The 20351-nt window shown below is 43.4% G+C and overlaps 1 protein-coding gene across 1 annotated transcript in view; it reads right to left on the reverse strand.

The window, feature by feature from the left end:
- The window catches only part of LOC126559649 (mucin-5AC), a 42763-nt gene that overhangs the window by 11990 nt on the left and 10422 nt on the right, over positions 1-20351 (reverse strand). The window contains exon 2 of the mRNA XM_050215819.1: positions 8102-8331. Coding sequence (XP_050071776.1) covers positions 8102-8331 — 230 coding nt within the window. The remainder of the gene's footprint in view (positions 1-8101; positions 8332-20351) is intronic.

Genomic DNA, 20351 nt, shown 5'->3' on the forward strand with positions numbered 1-20351 from the left:
GCACTAATTGGCGTGGCAGACTTGAGCGAGTGCTGATTTGGATCATCGGTCTGGAGTGTAGCAAAAGTGGGAGTTCTTTCGCGCAACGAACCACCGCGTTTGTCAACGAGACACTTGGATGAACGAGAATTCTTGATTACATCTCCGATACGAGATACGAAAACACTAAACGATCCAACCTCAACGGTGCGTGGTGCAATTGCGGCAAGATCGATCCTATTTCTGTTCTTCATTACGCCCTCCCTTCGTCGGAAGCGAACCGTACCGGACCGGATTGGACCGTCAAAAGCTTGCTGTCCTTGAAATGGCCATCGACAAACGTATCGAACTGCCGGGGTTTGAACCTTCTGAACACGGTGACGCTTGATGCCAGTGAGCCGGTGAATGTTCGTTTTGTCTTCTCGCGTTCCAGAGCAGTCCGCCCAGTCGGAAAGGGTCGCTCGACACGGCACACCCCACTCGAAAACTTCAACGCAGTGCGATCGACACCGTAAAAGTAAAACACCCAGGCCGGACGTTGGGACAACAAGTTGTTGGCGTAAACGAAAAAAAAAGCCCCCACATGCACACAACGCTCGAGCTCGCGCAGTAGCGGCACTAACCCTCACATCCGCCTCGCAATGATTTTAATCGATCGAAGTCACAAAGTTCGCAGGCCTTAGTGTTGCCGTTTGCAGAAAAAGGGCAGGGCAGAGCCGTACAAAGCGATTGCGCACTTCTGGGGCATGAAATATGCTTCTCCGTCACCTATGCTGCTGGAGTGAAGTGTTTTTTGTTGTTTGTTGAGGACTCAAGGACGCAAAGCCCCTGATTGCAGTTCAGTTATAGTGAACCCAGCCAGGCAAGAAGTGGCCATTTTCTCAGCATCATTCATTTATGAGATTTTTTTGTTTTGAATGCTTCTTATTATCACCACATTGTCCCTCACAAAAGGCCGGCACCAAATTGCGCACCATTTTATGGTATGGCTTTTGTGTGCGTGTGCACTTGATTGTTTGGGGTGTGTTGTGCACAAGACAGGAAGAGAAGGAATTATATTTCCCATTTTAAACCGCTACGACAGTTTTACATTGCGTTTGAATAATGTGCGATAAAACTTTAATAAATATAAAACGGAATAAAAATCAGAAACAAGACATAACTTTAATTGAAAAGATCAATAGCAACAAAGGAATTGGTGGAATTGAATTGCTACTTTACCGTTCCAATCTCTGCAGGAGTTGACGAGGTACATGGTTTTTATTCAGGTCAAGCCTGTTTGCGTGCAACAGGTTCTGGCAATGAAATTTATGAGAAATTACAAAAGCTCCATCTCCAGCTCCATTTTTTGTGTCTTTTGTAAATGATGCAGTTATTTATTAGTTTTTTTTTTATATTACTTGGTAGATTTTTGTTTTAATTATAGCTTTTAACAAAACCTAAGGCATAAATTTGAAGCTAATGTAATTTAATTCCTTCTTCAGTTTTTGGTTCTCATTCTTCATCAATCAAAATAACTAGTTTTAAGCTTAAGCTCTTTTAGAGAACACAAATATAATCACGCAACAAAAAATGGGTGTCAATTCGAAGTTCATAAAAAACCGACCGAGCTCCTAAGATATTAGAACTGTTGTTAGCCACAGATTAAGTCCAAAAAGTCCATTAAAATCGTTCAATCTGTTGCTAAATGACAACAGCTTCCAGCATCGTTTGCCGATTCGCATTCCTGCCAAGCACCGTACCCAACCCCAAAAAAGGCTCCTAAGACTGTTGGTACATTCCGGCCGAGCCCGTCAGGCTCACGTTATCCCCTTCCACGTTCTTGAAGCTGGCTAGAAAGCGTTGTAGATGTAGAAGACTGCAGTGCTGAGCCCCCTAATTGTACTACCCGTCAGGCGTTCGGCGAGCCCTACCCCACACTATAGTAAGGCTTGGTCCGTTGGTGACTTGGCGCAAGCGTGTTTCACTCGAATTTCATAATCTAGATCGCATTCCTGCATTTGGATGCCGTCAGCGGGTGCGAGAACAAGCGACACAAGCGCACAGACTCCGCTCGCCGAGCAACAGCAAGAATCTGGATAGAGGTGGGAGTAACACGCTATACTTACTGGGGAGGGGGATAGGTGGCACCTAGCAAACGGCTGATCGATTCGACTGCCCGGGTTGCGCCTGTCGCTTGTCGGAAATGGCACGATCTTGTTTGGTAAGTAATAAATTAATCGGCTCTGCAGTGGCGCGCGAGTGAAGCAAAAGCACTAGACTAGCGAATCTACTCACGATCTGCGTTTGACGTTCGGAAGGTTTTAAAGTGTAGGTACAACAACAAAAACGCGATCGAGTAAGTTTCTGTTTTGTAGTTGTACTTTTCTTGAGCTCCACCTCAAACGCAATACGTAGCATATTCTTCTTTCATCGGCGTTCGTTCATCGATTCGTTCTGCTATTTATGCAAATCATGTTCAACAATCTCGGCTGATCGAGTGGATCGGTTGTATGAAATCGATCCTTGAAGCTCTCGGGCTGGGTAATATTTCAATCAAAGGGAAAGAATGTTTTCACTATCGGCAACATCCGCACCTACAGCGGTAAATTGCGTTGTCGATTGTGTTCTTGTTTTGCCTTTTCAGCAGCACCTCACCCAAAAGGGTCAAGTCCATTCGAGACAAATGCAGAAAAAAGGGTACGATCGACAATAGGTGTGAAATTTGGACCAGACGGTGATACGGTTGATTGGAGGCCGAAGGTTTCGACCATTGGGGGAGGAATAACATGCGAATAACCTTGGAAGCATCCGTCGAGGTTTTGTAAGGATTAAAAAAAGTTTCTACGAGCTACCATTAGTCGCTTGTATGAAATTATGCTTATATGAAAATTCGTCAAACATTGCATTGCAACAAAGCCAGCCTGACAAACTGTTAAAATCACCTCAATTTTTATAAACATCTCAATTCTACAGAACGAGGTAATTGTTTGATGGCAATATCTTAGTGAAATCTGGAGCATCCATTTTGACCGAGAAAAATATTCTGCACAAGATGGAGATTTTCATACCAAACATTGAGACACCATGACCATGACGACCATGGCTAAACCATGGCAATTAACTGATAAAGAAGGGGCGGCGCGGACTTTTTTGTTCTAAAAAACATTAAATTTTATAGTAAGTTGATCCGTTTATTAGCTAACGCTTTCCCTTGGTCATAATTTGAATCTTTTGTCTAACTAAACGCTAAAACAAGCTCAAGAAAACCACGACTTACGGTCAGTTTTATGATAAACTTTATAAACCTAATCTCACACTTCATCCAACCTCCAGCATCACCGTAGCACCCGCAAAATCCGTATCAACCAGCAGGTGCAATTTCACCATCAATCCATATCGCACGTGAGCGTGAAACTGCTCACTAATGGTACTGCTGGAAAAACGGTCCAGCATCGACGGGGCCAAAGCATTAGAAATTGCAGCTCGCAGATGCCCATCAATCAAGGACCGCCACCATCATCACCACAGGCGAAAGACAGCAGGCCTCGGCAACACTCGGCAGGAAATAATGATCCACAGCTCAAAGCGAAAAACAACGCACACGCGCTAGATGAGATAGCAACTCGAGCGAGAGTGAAACGATACACAACCTCGCCACGATCTACACCATTCGATCAAGCATCAATTCCGAAGGCGAAGAAGAAAGTTCATTGAATTGTACGAACGAAATGGCACCATAGCAGGCACTTTTCCCTTCACCGGGGACCAGCTTTGCAGCTTCCCGCCGAAGCCAAATGCACATTTTTACATTTGCACCACTCGCTCGCTTTTCTTCTCCCTCCATCCGGCATACCGGCATACCATTCGTGTGGGCATTAGAAGCGAAAATGAAGCGTACACACCGTGAAGCGAACGTGTTTTTCACCCTACCGGAGAAAAGTCCGATCCGATCGCGGTATACATTTGAGATAATTGAGCCACGGTCATACCAGCGATAGATCCGGTGCATAGCAGCGTAAAAAAAGAAGCAAACAGCAGTTCCTTATCGCGTGCGCGGAAGATGCAGTAAACAAAAACATACACAGCAGCCGCAGCACAGTGCTTTAGTCTTCCGGCGCAGGGAAAATGCGGACGACGTTTGTGCGGTGGCGTTGCATTCGATATAGAAAGGTAGGCGCCAAAGGCACGGGACTGTGCACTTTCTGCTTTCGGATGGTGGAAAATTGGCCGAACCCTCCAACATTTCCATTTCGAAAGGAGCATTTGAACGGGGCGAGCCGCGAACGAAATGAAACTCCAAGCACATTTCCATATGGACCACTTTTTGCAGGCGCCAGCACGCGGCCGCTGTGGCAAATTTGGTTTGCAAACGCACTGGACTGTAGGTAGAGGCGTGAAAAGGTTTTTCACATTTCGCAGAAGAAAAGAAACTTCCACATTCACACAAGTGGAAAATGCGTATGAAAAGAAGTTTAAGACCAGTAAGTTTATTCAATTGGCAGATGACTAAAAGAAGGATTTGCTTAAGAAACTATTTCCTTTTTACCTTAAAATGAACTACAAACAACCTCACCGTACATCTCCAAAACGAGTCAAGAACAACGTAAAGGAATGCCGTTTCTGCAAACAGTAACCCATCGACGGTAACCTCCTCTTCACAACCAAATAATACTTGCAAATGCAGCTACTCTGCAACGCAGCGCAACAAACCAATCGACCGAAACCGACTTAATTACTTGGCTGCAGCCATCAAGTGCCGAGGAACCTGATGCCTTAAGACACAACACGGTGGTTTCAGTTGGGCCAAAAGCCACAATTAACTAACTTTGTAAGTGGAAAGAATTTGCATGTTTAGAATCTTGAATCAAACAACACAAGCCCGGAATTCATCAAGAACTTCTTGCTTTTTAGAACCTTTTTTCGCACAGCGAGTGAGTCTATCTTGATGATCTGACGCATAGATAGCGGTATCCGTTGTAAGGAATGCGATGATGGTGGCTTATTATTAACGAACGTTTGTTCCATTCGCTTCGTTCGTACTTCACACCTATCGACCACGATCAACCACGGTCGTCCAATGCCTATGGACGCGTACAAATCGTAAACAACGCATCGCACTCTGATTGCTCACGCTGCCCGCATGACTTGCAGAGGAGTACTGTAAGCATGAAGCGTCTTCGATTCGAGGCACTGATTTCACTTTCATTCTCGATGGATAATTAGAGGGCACGAGTTAAACGTCACATCTAACACCCATCAATTTGGGCAAACGCGATCGATAGTTGGGAGTAATATTCGAAAGCTAACGGGATGTAACGTCACGAACTTTGAAGACGTCACAGTACAGGTAATAACTTACCAAAAAACGTAGCCTTTCCTTAGCTGGAAATCGTAGGAAAAATTACTGTAACTTTCCTGTACGGGTCAACGATTGCTAGATGTTTCTGCACATCCACAATACCTCCACCAACCAGGGAACCTTCTTATTTAACTTCAAAGTGGAAATCACCATCAGCCGGCCACAGCACCAGAAGACCACAAACACCACACCCAACAAAACCGCTTGCAGACCTCACGAAGGTCACGGAGCACTCTGGTCAACCATTAGGAACGTAACTTCCCTTTGTAGCAACACAAAACAAAAAGTTTCCCGTAATGATGTTTCGGCTTCTAGCTTGCAATGATAAATCGTCGTCATACTGAACTGGAGGACGAATGAATGGGATGCTTCAGCATCGTCATCATCATCAACAGCATCGCTTCTTCGTCGGCAAATAGCAAACTTGCTACTTCAACCACATCAACCCGCTAAGCCGCCAATGGATGATCTTCGGTACTGCTGAACAGGCAAAAGTTCAATGGCCACTCGCATCGGCAATTTTCCTATTCATCGACCTCGCTCGATGCCCCCGGTCGGTACGTTCGGCATTATCATGCGATAGAAATGCACTAGCGTCTATTCAATGCGCGATGCGCGCTGCTGAAGCAATAGAAAAGCGGCAAACGAACCGTTCAAGTCTTTTTAACATCTCATGCAAGTTTGCGAACAATAGTGTTAGTGATTCGACAACATATGTCTAAAGCTGATTGCAAATTCATTAATAAAAAATCAAACTATGTTTTAAACCTTTTCTTAGCTACGTGAAATTGATGACAGAGCATTATTAACATCCATTAAATCTTAGCGAAAGAGCCTTTCGCATTCATTTATTCTTTAGATGCATTGCCATTGGTCAAAATCGAAAACGGTAAGTTTATCTAATAAGTTTTATAAAGATGATCCAGTCTAATAATAATGCGAAAGCTATCATTCATCGAATCATTCATAGAGTGCGCATATATCTGTCACTAAACATCCACCTAAGACCTGCTGCTTTTCTATCAACTCCAAAGTTTCATCATCATGGCCCTCTAATACCTTTGCGTGAGTAACAACCCTCAAAAACGATATCTTCATCTGAAGGTATTTACATTACTTTGTGCAGAAAAAAAAAAGAATCACCCCGGGGTATATTAATGGTAATCAAGAGTGGTACCATCTTTCCATCATCCGTTGTCGGTTTCATCTGATTTTTTGTTTACGATGCGCATGAAACACTTTCGGCCGCAAATTTAACCACACAAACGCGCACACTGTAAACCGCACGGTCATAACACGAACGTCCATCGTACAAGCTGGTGAACGATAAGACCACCGCTGTGCCCTCAATAACCCACAGAGAGTAGTAGCACCTTGGATACACGGCGTCAATGACCGACCTTTGCAATTGTTCTCTTTAGCGATGTTTTATTTCGTTTGGGGTTTGGTTTTCTGATGGTGCTAAAACTAACCTCCAATTCAGGGCTAATACTAGACGGCGTGGTCGTCGTTGACATTTGACGAATTAACTGAGGCCAATGATCGGGGGATGATCATTAGCGAATCGTTAGGGATATTCTGTATCGAAACCCGGCTCCAGATGATTAAAGATCGTGCGTTAAATAAATGGTGTGATCAAAAAGAGGATTGGCGATAATTTTACAACCACCTGTTGACATTTTGCGAGCTCAACACCGGGTTGTTCTGTTCTTAATTATAATGTGATTTTTGCGCTCTGTTTCCTTCGTCGATAGTTTAATGGCTTAGGAAACATTTAGAACGGGAAGTCACAAATTATCATTTTTGCAACAGTCAAATAAAACATATTTGAGCTACAGTGAGAAGCAAATTAATTCAGGTTCGTGTTGAACACAAGCATTGAAGTCTTTCTATGCCAAATGTCGGTAGAAGCAAATAGCTGTCAAAATATTTATTCAAATTCAAGTTAATTTTATAGCAGATATTTAGTAGAATTTTTAAGACCATGTATTTTTTTAAATTTAGCACAAAAACGCACCATTTTAACAAATTTCAATACTTCAAATTTTTATTCTGTTTTTATCTGATTAATTGAGCGTAAACTTACTGCCGAACTGCTGACAAAGTATTACACAGTTCAATTTGATAAACTTATTGATCCATCCCTCAAATTATCAACTGATATCGAATGTACGCCTTCTATCCTCTTGACTAACCAACAACATAAGCCTCAAAAAGATTATGACACCATGCACGACCAACTCAGCGTACAGTGGTTAGTGGTGATAAAATGCTTGAGTGCACCCTTGCAGTACACCAGTAACACTCAACAGCCGTTGCAACAGTAAACGGGGTGCCGTTTGCAAGTTCATTGCATTTACCACCACCCTATTAGGAAATGTATGACAAGGTCGTCATCTTTCTTTCACTTTTTGGTCGCACAAACTCTGAACCGGCACTCAAACTCACGCAGTACTACTTTTCCTCTTACTTATACATGTGTGTGTGTGTCGTAATGGATAAATAATGCAGCAAAATGAAAAGTAAAGGAAATGTTAAAAATAAAAACTACTTTTCTACAGGTACATAGCGCTACTAAAGCAACAACTCTAAATACACTACAGGGCACACGGACTACTACTTCACAAAAGCGCCGAAAGTGGGTAACACTCGAACCTACACAGATTCAAGTGCGCACTACAACATTTTTGGGATGAATTCATCCAACAGAAAATAATGATCATCTCAATGACCTCAAGGTCACGCAGGAGGACGCAGCGAAAGAGTAAGCTGGGCACTTACCGTATACGTGAACTGATAGTAGGACGGTGTGATACCGCGGGAACCGGCCGTTCCATCGCTGGCCCCGTTGCCCCGGTCCACGTTGTTGCTGTTGACGAACAGTGTTTGTTCCTGGTAAGAGTCCGGTGGCGGCTGTTGGCGCTGAAGTGCCGACGGGAAGAAACCGTTCCGTGGGTTCTCGAACGATGGCACAAACCGGCCCTGCGATTGCGCAAAGTAGAAGTTGTTGTCTGCAAGGGTGAAAAAAAAACGCACATACAAAGGTTTGTTAGTTTTGGAAGGTTTGCTTGGGGAGGTGGATTTTATTAATTTAAAGCACATCACTGATGGGGGTTTGATTTACACACTTTGTGTACATTTCTTTCTTTCTTGCTTTTCATTTTCCATTTCCCCGGTACAGTGCTGCTTTTATAGCATCATAACTTTTGTTAGACACGTTAGGATAACCGACAGACCGGCCTATCGACTGTTGGTGCCGCAATAAGGGCTATAAACATTTCCCAGTTTTATTGGTTTATACAACGGCCCGCCGTGTACGCTTATGGCTGTTGTTGTGCTATGCAGTAACTGTACGTGCAGTGTTTTAGTGCATTGCCGACAGAAATCAATCGAATGTAGATATAACGGAGCATTGTGTGTATTGTGATAAATTCTTACGTTGACTAAACTGGGTATCACTTTTTAATCAATTTCATTGCCAGCATTTTATTGTGCCTTATTAATGCGTCATATCCTGTTTTGTTAGATTTCCATTCAACTAAATGCGATATTGTCCACGAAAATATGAAAGAAACGTAATAAAATATTAACCAATTTGAAGAAATTTGCAGTGTTAACCAATAAAATTATGTTACAAGCAGTAGAAGTGTAAATGTAATTTATTATTTCACTATTAAATCTTACTCAAAAAATCATAGATCTTGGTTTAAGAGTCTTTTTCTTAAGACCGTTATCTGAATAGTAAGAAAATATGCTCACAACGTCCGACGGCAAAATCGCATCCCAATGGGAAATTCGTTTTCCCACCAATTTGCCGTCCCACTGTTGATGCCTCCATTAAAACACAGCGCTTACACCCTTCGACAGAAAAACCGAAAACCCTAAGATTGGTACTCGTTAAATGCAGGTTGTCTCAACATGAGCTCGCGTTGTTTCAATGTCAGCGTTCGAAGAATGGTTTATTTTTCGGCAGGCAAAGTACCCACAACATTCCCAAAGTGCAGCACGAAGTAAACAATGATGGCATCTTGGCAAAAGGTGACGGCACCATATTTGGCAATTCGCTGTAAGTTTTGCATGCGCCTGCAACATTGATGAGCTTTGATGAGAGTGTTCATGGGTAAATGCGAATCTCGTCTCAGCGTGAGAGTTTACCTTTTCTGGTTTGGTTTACGCATTTGGCAAAAGAACAACAAAAACGAAGATGTGCAAGAGCGGCGAAAAAGCAATATTTTTGAAAAAACTTTCTGGCAGATGTCAGCAAAACATTGATGAAATAGTAAAAACGGTTTCAACGAAATATTAAAATATTCCGATTTATGCTCTATTTCTACGCTCTGTTCAAAGTCCAATTCAAAATGCTTCCAGCCTTTCCGACAAACCGTAATAATCACAAATAAAGCCCGCATACCCCAAACCGTGGTCAGGTGTTCGCCTGGCGCACCGCTATTCACAATTTAATGGCGCTTTTATTCACGTACGAACCGGGGCTCCAACCGTAGAGAAACGATAATTCGCACCGTGGCAACAAGCGACGAACCTCGGATCCCGTTCCTTTTAGGCCGTTTCTGCTTCTTTCTCTTCTCATCATGATGCAAACGTTCCCATGTTTCGTGTGCAACCCTGCCGAGTGCACATTCCACGAACTTTGGGACACCTTTGGCACCGAATGAAATCATCGCGACGAGGGAGGCAAGTAATAGCGAGAAAAAAGAAGGTGCAAAGTAATGTCTACCTCCACCGTTAGCAGCATAAAGGGTCGGAAAATTGGCGACAAACCGCGGTATATGTATCAAAACGCCTTCACTGTCGTGTCGTTTGGAAAAGTCTCTACAGTCAGTATAGTTTTATCCTGCAGCGACGCCATTGGTTGTTTGCCAGGTGTTTCAAGACATGTTGCGTGGGGATCAAAGTACGGTTCAATGTGTGCAAAAATTGAATTCCTGCATTGTGAACTTGACTCGCACATAAATATTCTGCTTCCGCAAAGGCTCGGTTACCTGTCAGGAGTGGTTCTGCATGAGGCAAATTAATTATCCATTCATGCTGTAGCAACGGCTGTCCTCCAACAGTCTGGGTGTCGTCCAGTTCGGCGTGGAGGAAGATCACCGACGCGATCAGTTATTCTAAACGTGCCGCGACATTCTTGGAAAAACGGAGTGTTTTGCCATTTCCAACACGGTGGGTCACGTTCGATCTTATAATGCAAAAGTTCATTCACACTTTGAAGGGGGTAAAGAAGAGCGAACGAAAAATAAGCATAAGATTATCCTGCGTTCGACACATGGAAGTTAAAAAAAAGGAGCCGCGAAAAGATGCAATCTGTCGTCATCCTCCACAAAATACTGGCGCAAACGAGTGAAAGAGCGCATGTTCTGAAACCTCACAGAACTTCCCCAAGTTTGGTGGCCGAGTGTTATTTTTTTCCACCACCAACAAACTCTTGTTAATATTTCACGAAACGCAACAAATTTCCAATGACTCATCTCGCTTCCCTACCGGGAGCTTCCAACATCCCCGTGAGTTTCTTCTCCCACTTGAAGCTGTCATCTGCACAAAGAACCCGGTAATGGCAGTTTACTTTGGCCACAGTTCGTGCGTTCTCTGTTCTCTTAAAAAAATAAAGCAAAAGAAATAAAAATAAACCCCGCATGTATGGCCCCGTACACTGCTTCTGGGCGATCGTTTACATGATGATTAAGGTCGACTCGTACGCATTCTTGAACGCATACACACACGCGAACACGCTGTCCCGATCGTTGGAGTTTCCGTGGGCGCATACGCACCCAAGCAATGAAGCATATTCCCGGATGTGCTCACGGTGGGGGAGATGCTATATGTCGTCTTTCCAAGTACCTTGACCTTAATCTCGGACAGAAAATAAAGAAACAATTCCCTCAGAAGCAACCACCGCCGTTCTTAGCGTGCTGTGGTGGCAATTGGCAGTGGGCAGTGGAGTGATAGATGGAAACTAATTGTGTTTTATATCTGAATTTAGTTTGCTGACGTTGTTTCAAGCATTCTGCCGAGCAAGAAGCTTCCAACGATGTTGCTGGAGATGGATTCTAGAAAGAGCTGCAATTTGATGGATGGTTGAATTAAGTGTCCGATGAGCTTTACAGGCAATTTATTTATTTGCTCTGAAGCTCACAAAGTAGCAATCCTTCAATGCACAATCCTACATTCTAATCCTTTCAACCCTAGTACTCTGAGTTGTAGATGCTCGTGCTCATTCAACTGATTGGACCTCGCGGCCAGGCAGCATCCCAAGCTCAAGGACCAACCCTTTTCTTTGCTTAATAAACCGCACATTAACGCGAAAATTAATACCAAATCGACCGAAACTGTCAAGTACGAATCAATTTTCGTACCATCTTTTCGAATCATTTGACCCATCCGTGCAGCCTATTGTTTCGAGCCCACAGCCTTGCACGCTTTGAAGGAGAGCATTCGGATGAAAATTGCCGGTAGTAATGTCTCACGTCCACGGACGGTGTGCAGTTAGCAGGAAGTGTTCGATCGGAACACCTCCGAACCTTCGATTGCTTCGGGTGAAATACAACACGGTACGGTTACGGTTCCGGTAGGCAATTAGCAGAGGGAATAATTAGCCGTTTTTGAGAAAATTGTGGTGAAAATTCAATTTGATCAAGCCGTGGAAACCATGACCATGCCAGATGCCGCAAAGATGGCAATGAAGCGTTGAATGATTGAATTTCGGGTGCAGATAAAGGTTGCTTGCCGGTGGTCATATAATCGATTTGAAAGCCTCCGGTGGTAGTGAAGTGGCTGGTGGCCATCGGTTGACTCTAGCCTTGACAGTGGAATCGGTTCGTATTGAATTGCGAACAGCACCGCAAGGTTTAGAGAAAGAGATGCTTCAGATAAGTTGAAGTTGGTGCGGTAATTTGTTGAACGTGTACCTTTTGTACATTGCCGGATGAAAATGAGAGGCTATACAAATGAAGAAGATGACGATGGGCATGTGAATTGGGGACATACAGGCTTTCCTTGCTAGCGCAAGGTATCGTCAAGGTTATGCTGAACAACTGCCATCATATCTTTTGCTCTGTATCATCTTAACATGTACGATTTCTTCGAATCTCAGTAAAGTGAACATTTACTGAATACACGATCAGCTTACATCAACGACCGATGTACGAATGAACCGATGTCATAAATCTAGACACGCACCAAGCGCCCAACTTGTACGCGCGTCTAATCCGCTATTAATTCTTAGCATCGTAGCATCCCCCTTTTGGGACGATCATAACCATAACCGATTACAAGATCACGGTGTGAGTGGGTGGAACTCGTGCTCAGGATCACGCAGAACACGCCCAGGTACGCCGGGGATGCATCAGGGAATTTTTCTCCAATATGAAGACCTGGTCTGCGGTCGCTTCTGCAAAAACGCCACCCGTGGTAAGCCGGCTGTAGTTTATCATAAATAATGCCAATAATAATAAATAAGCTGGCAACTTTGCACGGCAGATTGCATTGCATGAGCTGTGATCGGTGAGGCCTGTGTGCGCCAATGTTAACATACATACTGCCCCGCGTCGATCGAGTGTCCGATCGAGCAGCACCGTAAATCGCCACGGGACATCGACATTGAACCTTTTTTTTTTGCTCAATTCTGATGCAATTATCAACCTTCATGCAGTAAGGAGAGCCTTCTGCATTGGTTATTTCCGTTGCCACGTTGCCCTGTGGAGCGCATTCCTGAAGGGTCTTTCCTACTGTCATCAACCAAACCTAGGCTAAAGATCAATCGGACCTGCAATTTGTCATTCTGTGACTGTGTTTTGTGTTTGTTGTTTTCTTCACTTTCATTTTCATCCCACCTTGGTTTGCCACTCGATAGGAAAAGCCTCGCTTGCGTACTAGCAATTGCAATTTAATGGTGTTTTTTATTGTAAATCCTCACGCCACATTTCATCGGCTGCATTTTCCTTTCGATCTTCTTGCAAGCAACGATAAACAATAATAAATTTCCTCTCGTACGCAGCCACGGCTTACGTGACGGTTGTTTTGTCTAGCTTCACGCCGGTTTCCTTCACTTTTACTCCTTTCTTACGCTGACTATTTTCCACACGCTCTCCACCCTCACTTATAGCGTGCGTTTTCGATTATCAAAATTCTCCGTTTATCTTTCCTCGGTTCATCAGTCTTTTATTGTTTAGTTTTGGTTTATGTGTGTTTGTGTATATGTCTCACTTACTCTTCCTTCAGTTGTTTTTCCGATCATCACGCTAGGATGCTGATCTCAACAGGAAATTCAATGACTTGCTGGATCGACAGCTTTTTCCCTAGTTTCCCATGTCCCAGCAGTGAAGCTCAATCGATCGCAAATTGTTGGATTTATTAACCCCTCAGTCCCTACCTGCGCCACCCTGCCCACCAGATGTTTATAATGCAATAAATGTTTCTCCCAATGCTTTTCATCGATCGATCACTAGCCACCCATTACTACATCCGCGTGGTTTTGGGTTCGATTTCGAATGGACCGTACCATGACACCGTGGTGGCGGTTATATTATGAAACGATTACGAAAGCTTACCCTGGGACCCATCCCTAAGGGGCCCACGCACGCACACACGCAAAGCGCTATACTTTCTAAATTAGCCATCCATAGATGGCGTCGCGACGGCGTTTATTTTCTTTCACCGCGTCTGCTCGAATTTATTGATCAACCAAAATTAGCGGACAACGGACCAGCGCAGGTATGGATGAAGAAAGCGCTTACTGATTGACCGAAGAAGACAAAAAAAAACCGTAGCCCTAACAGGCCAAGTATGAAGCGCATTTCGCCACCTACGAACTTATAGCGGCCGAATGCCATTCGAATGTAGATTCGAGGGAGGATAGAAAAAATAAACAACAAATGAGCTATTAGCACGTAAAATGTGTGTGTGTGTGTGCAGTTTTGGATTTGCCATTTTGGTGAAGGCCAGAAAAACCTACCAAATTGGTTTGTGGGTGGCCTCCTCGGCACATTGGACCCAAAGAAAATGACTATACCAGCTTAGCTACACATACACTCACACACACTTGCTGCTAATTAATGCCCGTTCGGTGTTGTGCAATCGACGCCGATTCGCATACAACCTGTACCCAGCCCCCGATGGGAATGGGCACAATTTAACAACAATAAGCCCCCAAAAACGCCACAGCGACAAGTGCGCTTGTCAAGCTCCCGCTACCGTTTGGGAAATTACATAAAAACTGCACATGGATCCACCATCCCCCCAAAAAAAACGGCAAATACGCGAAAAGCTGTTTTTATACAGCTGTACAAAAAAAAACCAAACGGCCAAAGATAAATGTGTGAAAATGTGTCCACAGGGGGTGGTGTCCAAAAAACAATTTCCACCAAAAGACAAAACCACACGTCTTTGGGCGTCGAAAATCTTGTAGTACTTTTAAACACAACCAGCAGCTCTGCTTTTTGCATACATTCATTTCGTCGGTCTTTAGTAGAGGACCATTCTTGCAGACCTAACCATACGTTCGAGAAAAAGTGAATAAACAGCATGAGAAAATGGATAAAGCTGGGTACTGCGCATTCAGCTGCACTGGCTCGGAAAATGGGTACAATTTTCACGCCCACCCCGCTCACCACGATAAAAACAAGCGACCAGTTCGACACCATGGACCATGGGTTTAAACGATTTAGTTTTGTTTTTTTCACGGTAGTCCCATTGTGCATTGTGTCAGGTGTCCAGCGTGCTCTTAAATGCTGCTGCTGCTGTCCTACCGATCTCGATCTGCTGCGGTCGTATGTTTCGGTAGGTCTTTACATTTTTTTAAGAAACGCCAACCAAGAAGCTTTGAATCGCGAGCGAAACTGTTGAAACCATTGGAACTGCATTCAAAAGTAACAAGGGTGTAGTAGAAAAAGCAGAAACCATTAAGCTACAGTTCCTTTTAAGCTTTTGCGTGAAACGCAATTTAGTTCCGAACGTTCCGAAACTGCTCGAGAATGCAAGGTGCAGTCCGATGCACCGGTTTTTGTGTGTGAAGGTTACACGACAGGGACATTGAAATCGACACCGATTCAATTATGATTTTGCTTCAAGAAACCTGCTTTAGCAAGGTTGAACAGGGGATAACGATGGTCAGTATGTTCTTTAAAGTGTCTTTGCAGTTGAATTGCTTCTGATGATGATCATGATAACGAATGTATACGTTAAAGACAAAGAGATTTGTTTTTATCTTTAAAAATTATATTTTCATTTTATGATAGCTTAAACTTCTGCAAATAATTTTTTTTTTCTAAAACCGAAGAAAGATCGTCAGTACAACATAAACCAAGTAACAAGGAACTCACTATACAAGAATGTCCTGTACAAGGAACTCCACATTAGACCATACAACAACGAACCGTCATAATGGAACAAAAAAAAAGGACAAGGAACTCCACGTACTAGTAGAAAGGACAGGTTTAACATATTAGAAATTGAAGTCTTAAGATGAACTAGGATATTGGGGAAAGAAAGGGAAAGAATTCTGATCATGAAACAAATATTTGAAGGAGTTCCATTTTGATTAGCTTAGCAATCAAAGGCATTTTTAAGTCTCTCCGCACACATCAATCAATCAATGTACGACTACAACTGGTATAAACCAGTTTTATATAATCCGATAATTGAAGTAAGACAGAAAGAACCTAAGACATCAGTTAAGAATGCTATGATAGTTCAGATGATTAGCAAGGCTATCGCTTTTAGGAGTAAGATTACGCCATGCATGTCTCTATAATTCGGGAATGGTATTGAAAATCCAAACCAAAAACCATTTTAGAGAGATTAAGCTAAGTATAAACATCTTTCTCGTGCTCCAAGACTTCTTTGCATGAATTTCACCAAAACAAACAATGCTCTCAAAACAGCTTGACTCGCAATTGCAACGAATTATACAAGTGGCGAAGTGTTGGATACATGACTAAAGACACAGTTAGAAATCCTCTTGAGTCAATCGAACTTAGTCACACTATAGCCTTCACCCAATCATCCCCGTAAACGTTTCCCAATAGTGTCACAAAACCGGATGCATTTGAACTTGAGAACTCTCTGCAGCCTCTTCTTCGATAACATTGCAGTACAAAATATTGCAATCAAATGATTCATCCTCTGTTGCCTCACACGCGATCGACAGTTCTACAACATTCCCAAACAAGGCACTTCGTTTGAGAAGTAAACCTTTAATCGGTGAACGATGAACCAACGCGTCAAGAAGTCATTACTCATGCCACCGTTCGGCACTCCTACGAGAGAAGTAGACATGCGAAGATCATCATCACCATTCTTACAAGCGGATATAACACTACTTATTGCAGCATCTTTTGTTCACTTTCCGACTGGAGCCATCAAATCCTGAACACTCCCAGAACCTGTTGGCCGTCCACTAAGACATCGTAAGATTTTATCATGCAGCTACAACTGAAAGCATCACAGTACTCTAGAAACTTTATGTTTGATTCGAACCCAACTTGACCTTTTCGCCATTACGCACGATTTGGTTCGTGATCGTGTTAAATACCTGGCACGGGAAAAAAACGTCCACCATTGGGATTTCTTAAAAGGTTTTTTTTTTAAATCCCCCCAAAAAGAATTCAGCCTTCGGTTCGTTCGGAGCGGAAAAGGGTAGAACATTTTTCCCATCCAAAGCTGACACCCGTAAGCAACAATTCGCACCAAATCTGCACTAAACGATGCTGCGCTTTAAAAAAAAAAACTCATGCACACACACACAAGACGGCTCGTTAAAGCTTATTAAAAATGAGCTCATGAATGGTGAGAGAATACACGGGATTGGCGTGGGTTGTATCGTGCCAATCTTACCCCGATCAACGCCAGCGCCACCAGCAACAAAAGACGCAGCCTCCGGCGGAAGTACCGTCGGCGGATGATGAAATGTTGCGTTCGAGGAGGACAATATTTACTACGCCGCATTTTCACGGCTTTGGCCACGGGTCGCGGTCAGCTTCGCAGTTAATTTTTTTGGGATACTGTTTCGGCCAATGGCAACATTGTTCGATGATGGATAGTGCTGCTGTCTACACGATCGCACACTGACGACGTTTGCTTGATGGTGCAGGGAAGCTCATTTTATTTACTTTAACTAGAAGGAGGGGTTTTGCTGAAAGTCTAAAAATTTGGGAAATAATTCCCTGCAACAATAAACCATCACATTTATCACCTTCTTTCTGACAAAGATTGATTACACGAATCGGAACGGTATGGACGGAGTGCGGCGGGTGTTGACGCAACGGGATCAAATGGGGGACCTGTTATGAAAGCAAATTTCTCCAACAAACACACCCATAAGATGGTGGACAATGAAGATAGCAAAAAAAAAAACAACCACAACAATCCGAATACATCATGAAACTTGCACTCCCTCCCAAGCTCTCTGTATAAGCATTCCCGAAACTGAGATATTTTACAAAAAAAGGAACCATAATCAGTTGATAGCAAGGGTTGGGTCCACGCCAGGAAAACGGTGACATCCATCCACCAGGAAAGGTGCGTCAATGTTGCATATTCATACGGCCGGTGCCTGGGAATGAAAACGAGTCACTTCCGCCTTTGACGAGTTCCCCCCCCAAATGAGTGACTATTATCAAACCGGTTCGCATAGGTCAAAGTGTAGAGAGGAAGCAGCTACACCAGCCAAGGTTGGTTTTTCGGGGTGGAATTTCTCTCTCTCCATCGCTAAGCGAAACCGTTGATTAAAGATCGTAATCGGGCGGCAATGGCGGCGATTTTGACTTAAATTAAACGATCGTCCCGCCTACCGATCACGACAACATCAAAGAAGGCCTAAAGACCGTCCGAAAGTAGAACTGTAAATAGTCATTTTGCAGCGACCATGCTCGAGATAAATGGTAATTCCAAACATTGTAAACATCCGTCACTCAGACCAGACTCGGCGAGGACAGCTTCCAAGACGCTCTTCCGGGCAACACAGCCTGAAGACATGCTAATGACATTATACACGGTAAAAATGTCATTCAGTCCCACCGTCTGGCCCACCCTACTCGCTACACCGCTACACCGCTAGAGAAGAGATCCACACTCATCGATTATGCACAATCTCGCTTACGCAACGTGAGACGATCATCACGCTGCGAACTCCTCCTGCATAATGAATTGTGACAGCAGACGAAAGTGAACTACCCCGGAGGCTGTAGAAGCTTAACCTTCTCCCCAACCTGTCGCAGTGCGTGTCACACATTCGGTGGACAAACTTTCGCTTTCATCGCAAAACTAGAGCCGTGTGTGAGTGCGACCATTTCTTTTTTTACTTCTGTACAACTTTGGACACTTGTCAAGATCTCGTTGCGAGTGGTCGTGATCATATCAGGAGGGCTACGGGGTGCGTATGGCAAAAATTTTGGATTTAAGATCTAAAGCTCAGCCACGACTTCTCAAGTGCCACTTGACGCATATAGCTGGTCATGTAGAAAGCTTCCAGACATTTGAACGACTCCAAAAACGGATGAGTATTTTGCATCTCAGATGACATAAGATTTGTTGGTTGGAGAAAATCCAAACAAACAAATCTCTCCCAAAACCTAGACCAGAGGTCTTCAGGTTCATTCAGGGACCACCAGGACAGGTGAGTGAAGAGCGTGACTGAAAGCGTAGCTTTAGTGTCGATTGTTTGGATAAACTGTGCGCTGCCTGCACCTGATACCCACCGCCGCCGGGTGATGATGATCTTCCTTAATTGGGTAAATATGGAATGTATAATTAAACGCTCGCGTGCGTTAATGCACAGTAGTCGGAGTTTGTCTACGCCAAAAAAGCCATTTTAATGTCCCATTTTGGGGTCCGCCGCAATGAATGAAGGTTATTATTTTTCTTTTAATTCACTCATTGTTAATTTGTCGCTCGGGACATGCACTGCTGCAACTCCGGTGGTCACTGTCAGTTGATCTTGACGCGCGTTTATTTCCATTTATAATCGAGCAAATCATAGAACGGTGCATTGTTTCGGCTTCTTGTAGGTGCTAGCAGGAGGGATGGATAATGAATTGAAGAGTATAAAAATAGCCAACAATTACTTCACACAACCATGCGAACGGTGCTAGAGAAATGAATTGAAGTTAGCTTGAATGATCAACAACACCGGACGATCGATGATAGTAATGGCAGTTGATTCCTAAGCTGATGACGTTTAGTACAACTCATTACGAGTCACTTTTCTTCTTTCTATTGTACATACAAACACGAAGACACATTCTTTCCGAACCGGATATGGTACGAGCCGACTACCGACGGCACAAACACTGCCACACAATAAAAGATCAAGCACACCACAGGGTCTGCCGATCATCATTTTTTATATTTACATATTCACCCCTTCGCTTCGTCACCATGGCGACGGATGTGCTTACATGATTGGGCCCGTATTATGTTGCTTCACCATTACAATCCGAACAGAAAGAAGCAATGTGATCGCTGGAATGTGGTTTGATCTCCCCCCATGGCTAGATGAGATGACTTGAAACATCGTTAAAAAAAAGAAGTAACACATTGCCGGATGTAACCTTTAAATGTTTTGAGCAAATTTAAAATACAGTCAAAAAGCACGACATTCCAAGCTGCTTCAAAATTAATTCGTTTTGATTTATTGCCTTTCGTTCGATACATTTAAAACTGTCTCATCCCTCATCTCAGCTGCTCCGCCCAGCATCTGCAACGATGCGTGCAGCAGCAGTTAAGCATTTAAAGCGAAAATTGCGAAAATACATCACACTGGTGGGTGACATGCCAAAATTTCACAATTATTGCACGTATTTGAAACGGCTTCATGAAATTTCAACCATCCAACGCGGCGTAACGTGGCCGCTAAGATTTACCACCGTTTCAAAAGACTTCAACGCCCGACCAGAAGAGATTACTCTCATAAACGAAAGGTGCGTTTCGGTTTTTCTTTCATTTTTTTTTTTCGAAACAGCTGCATAGATGTATGCAATAAAGGTTTGGGCTCTTTCAGTGGCTGTTGCAAAAAAAAAAA

This window comes from Anopheles maculipalpis, chromosome 2RL, assembly GCF_943734695.1.
Source record: "Anopheles maculipalpis chromosome 2RL, idAnoMacuDA_375_x, whole genome shotgun sequence".
NCBI lineage: Eukaryota > Metazoa > Arthropoda > Insecta > Diptera > Culicidae > Anopheles > Anopheles maculipalpis.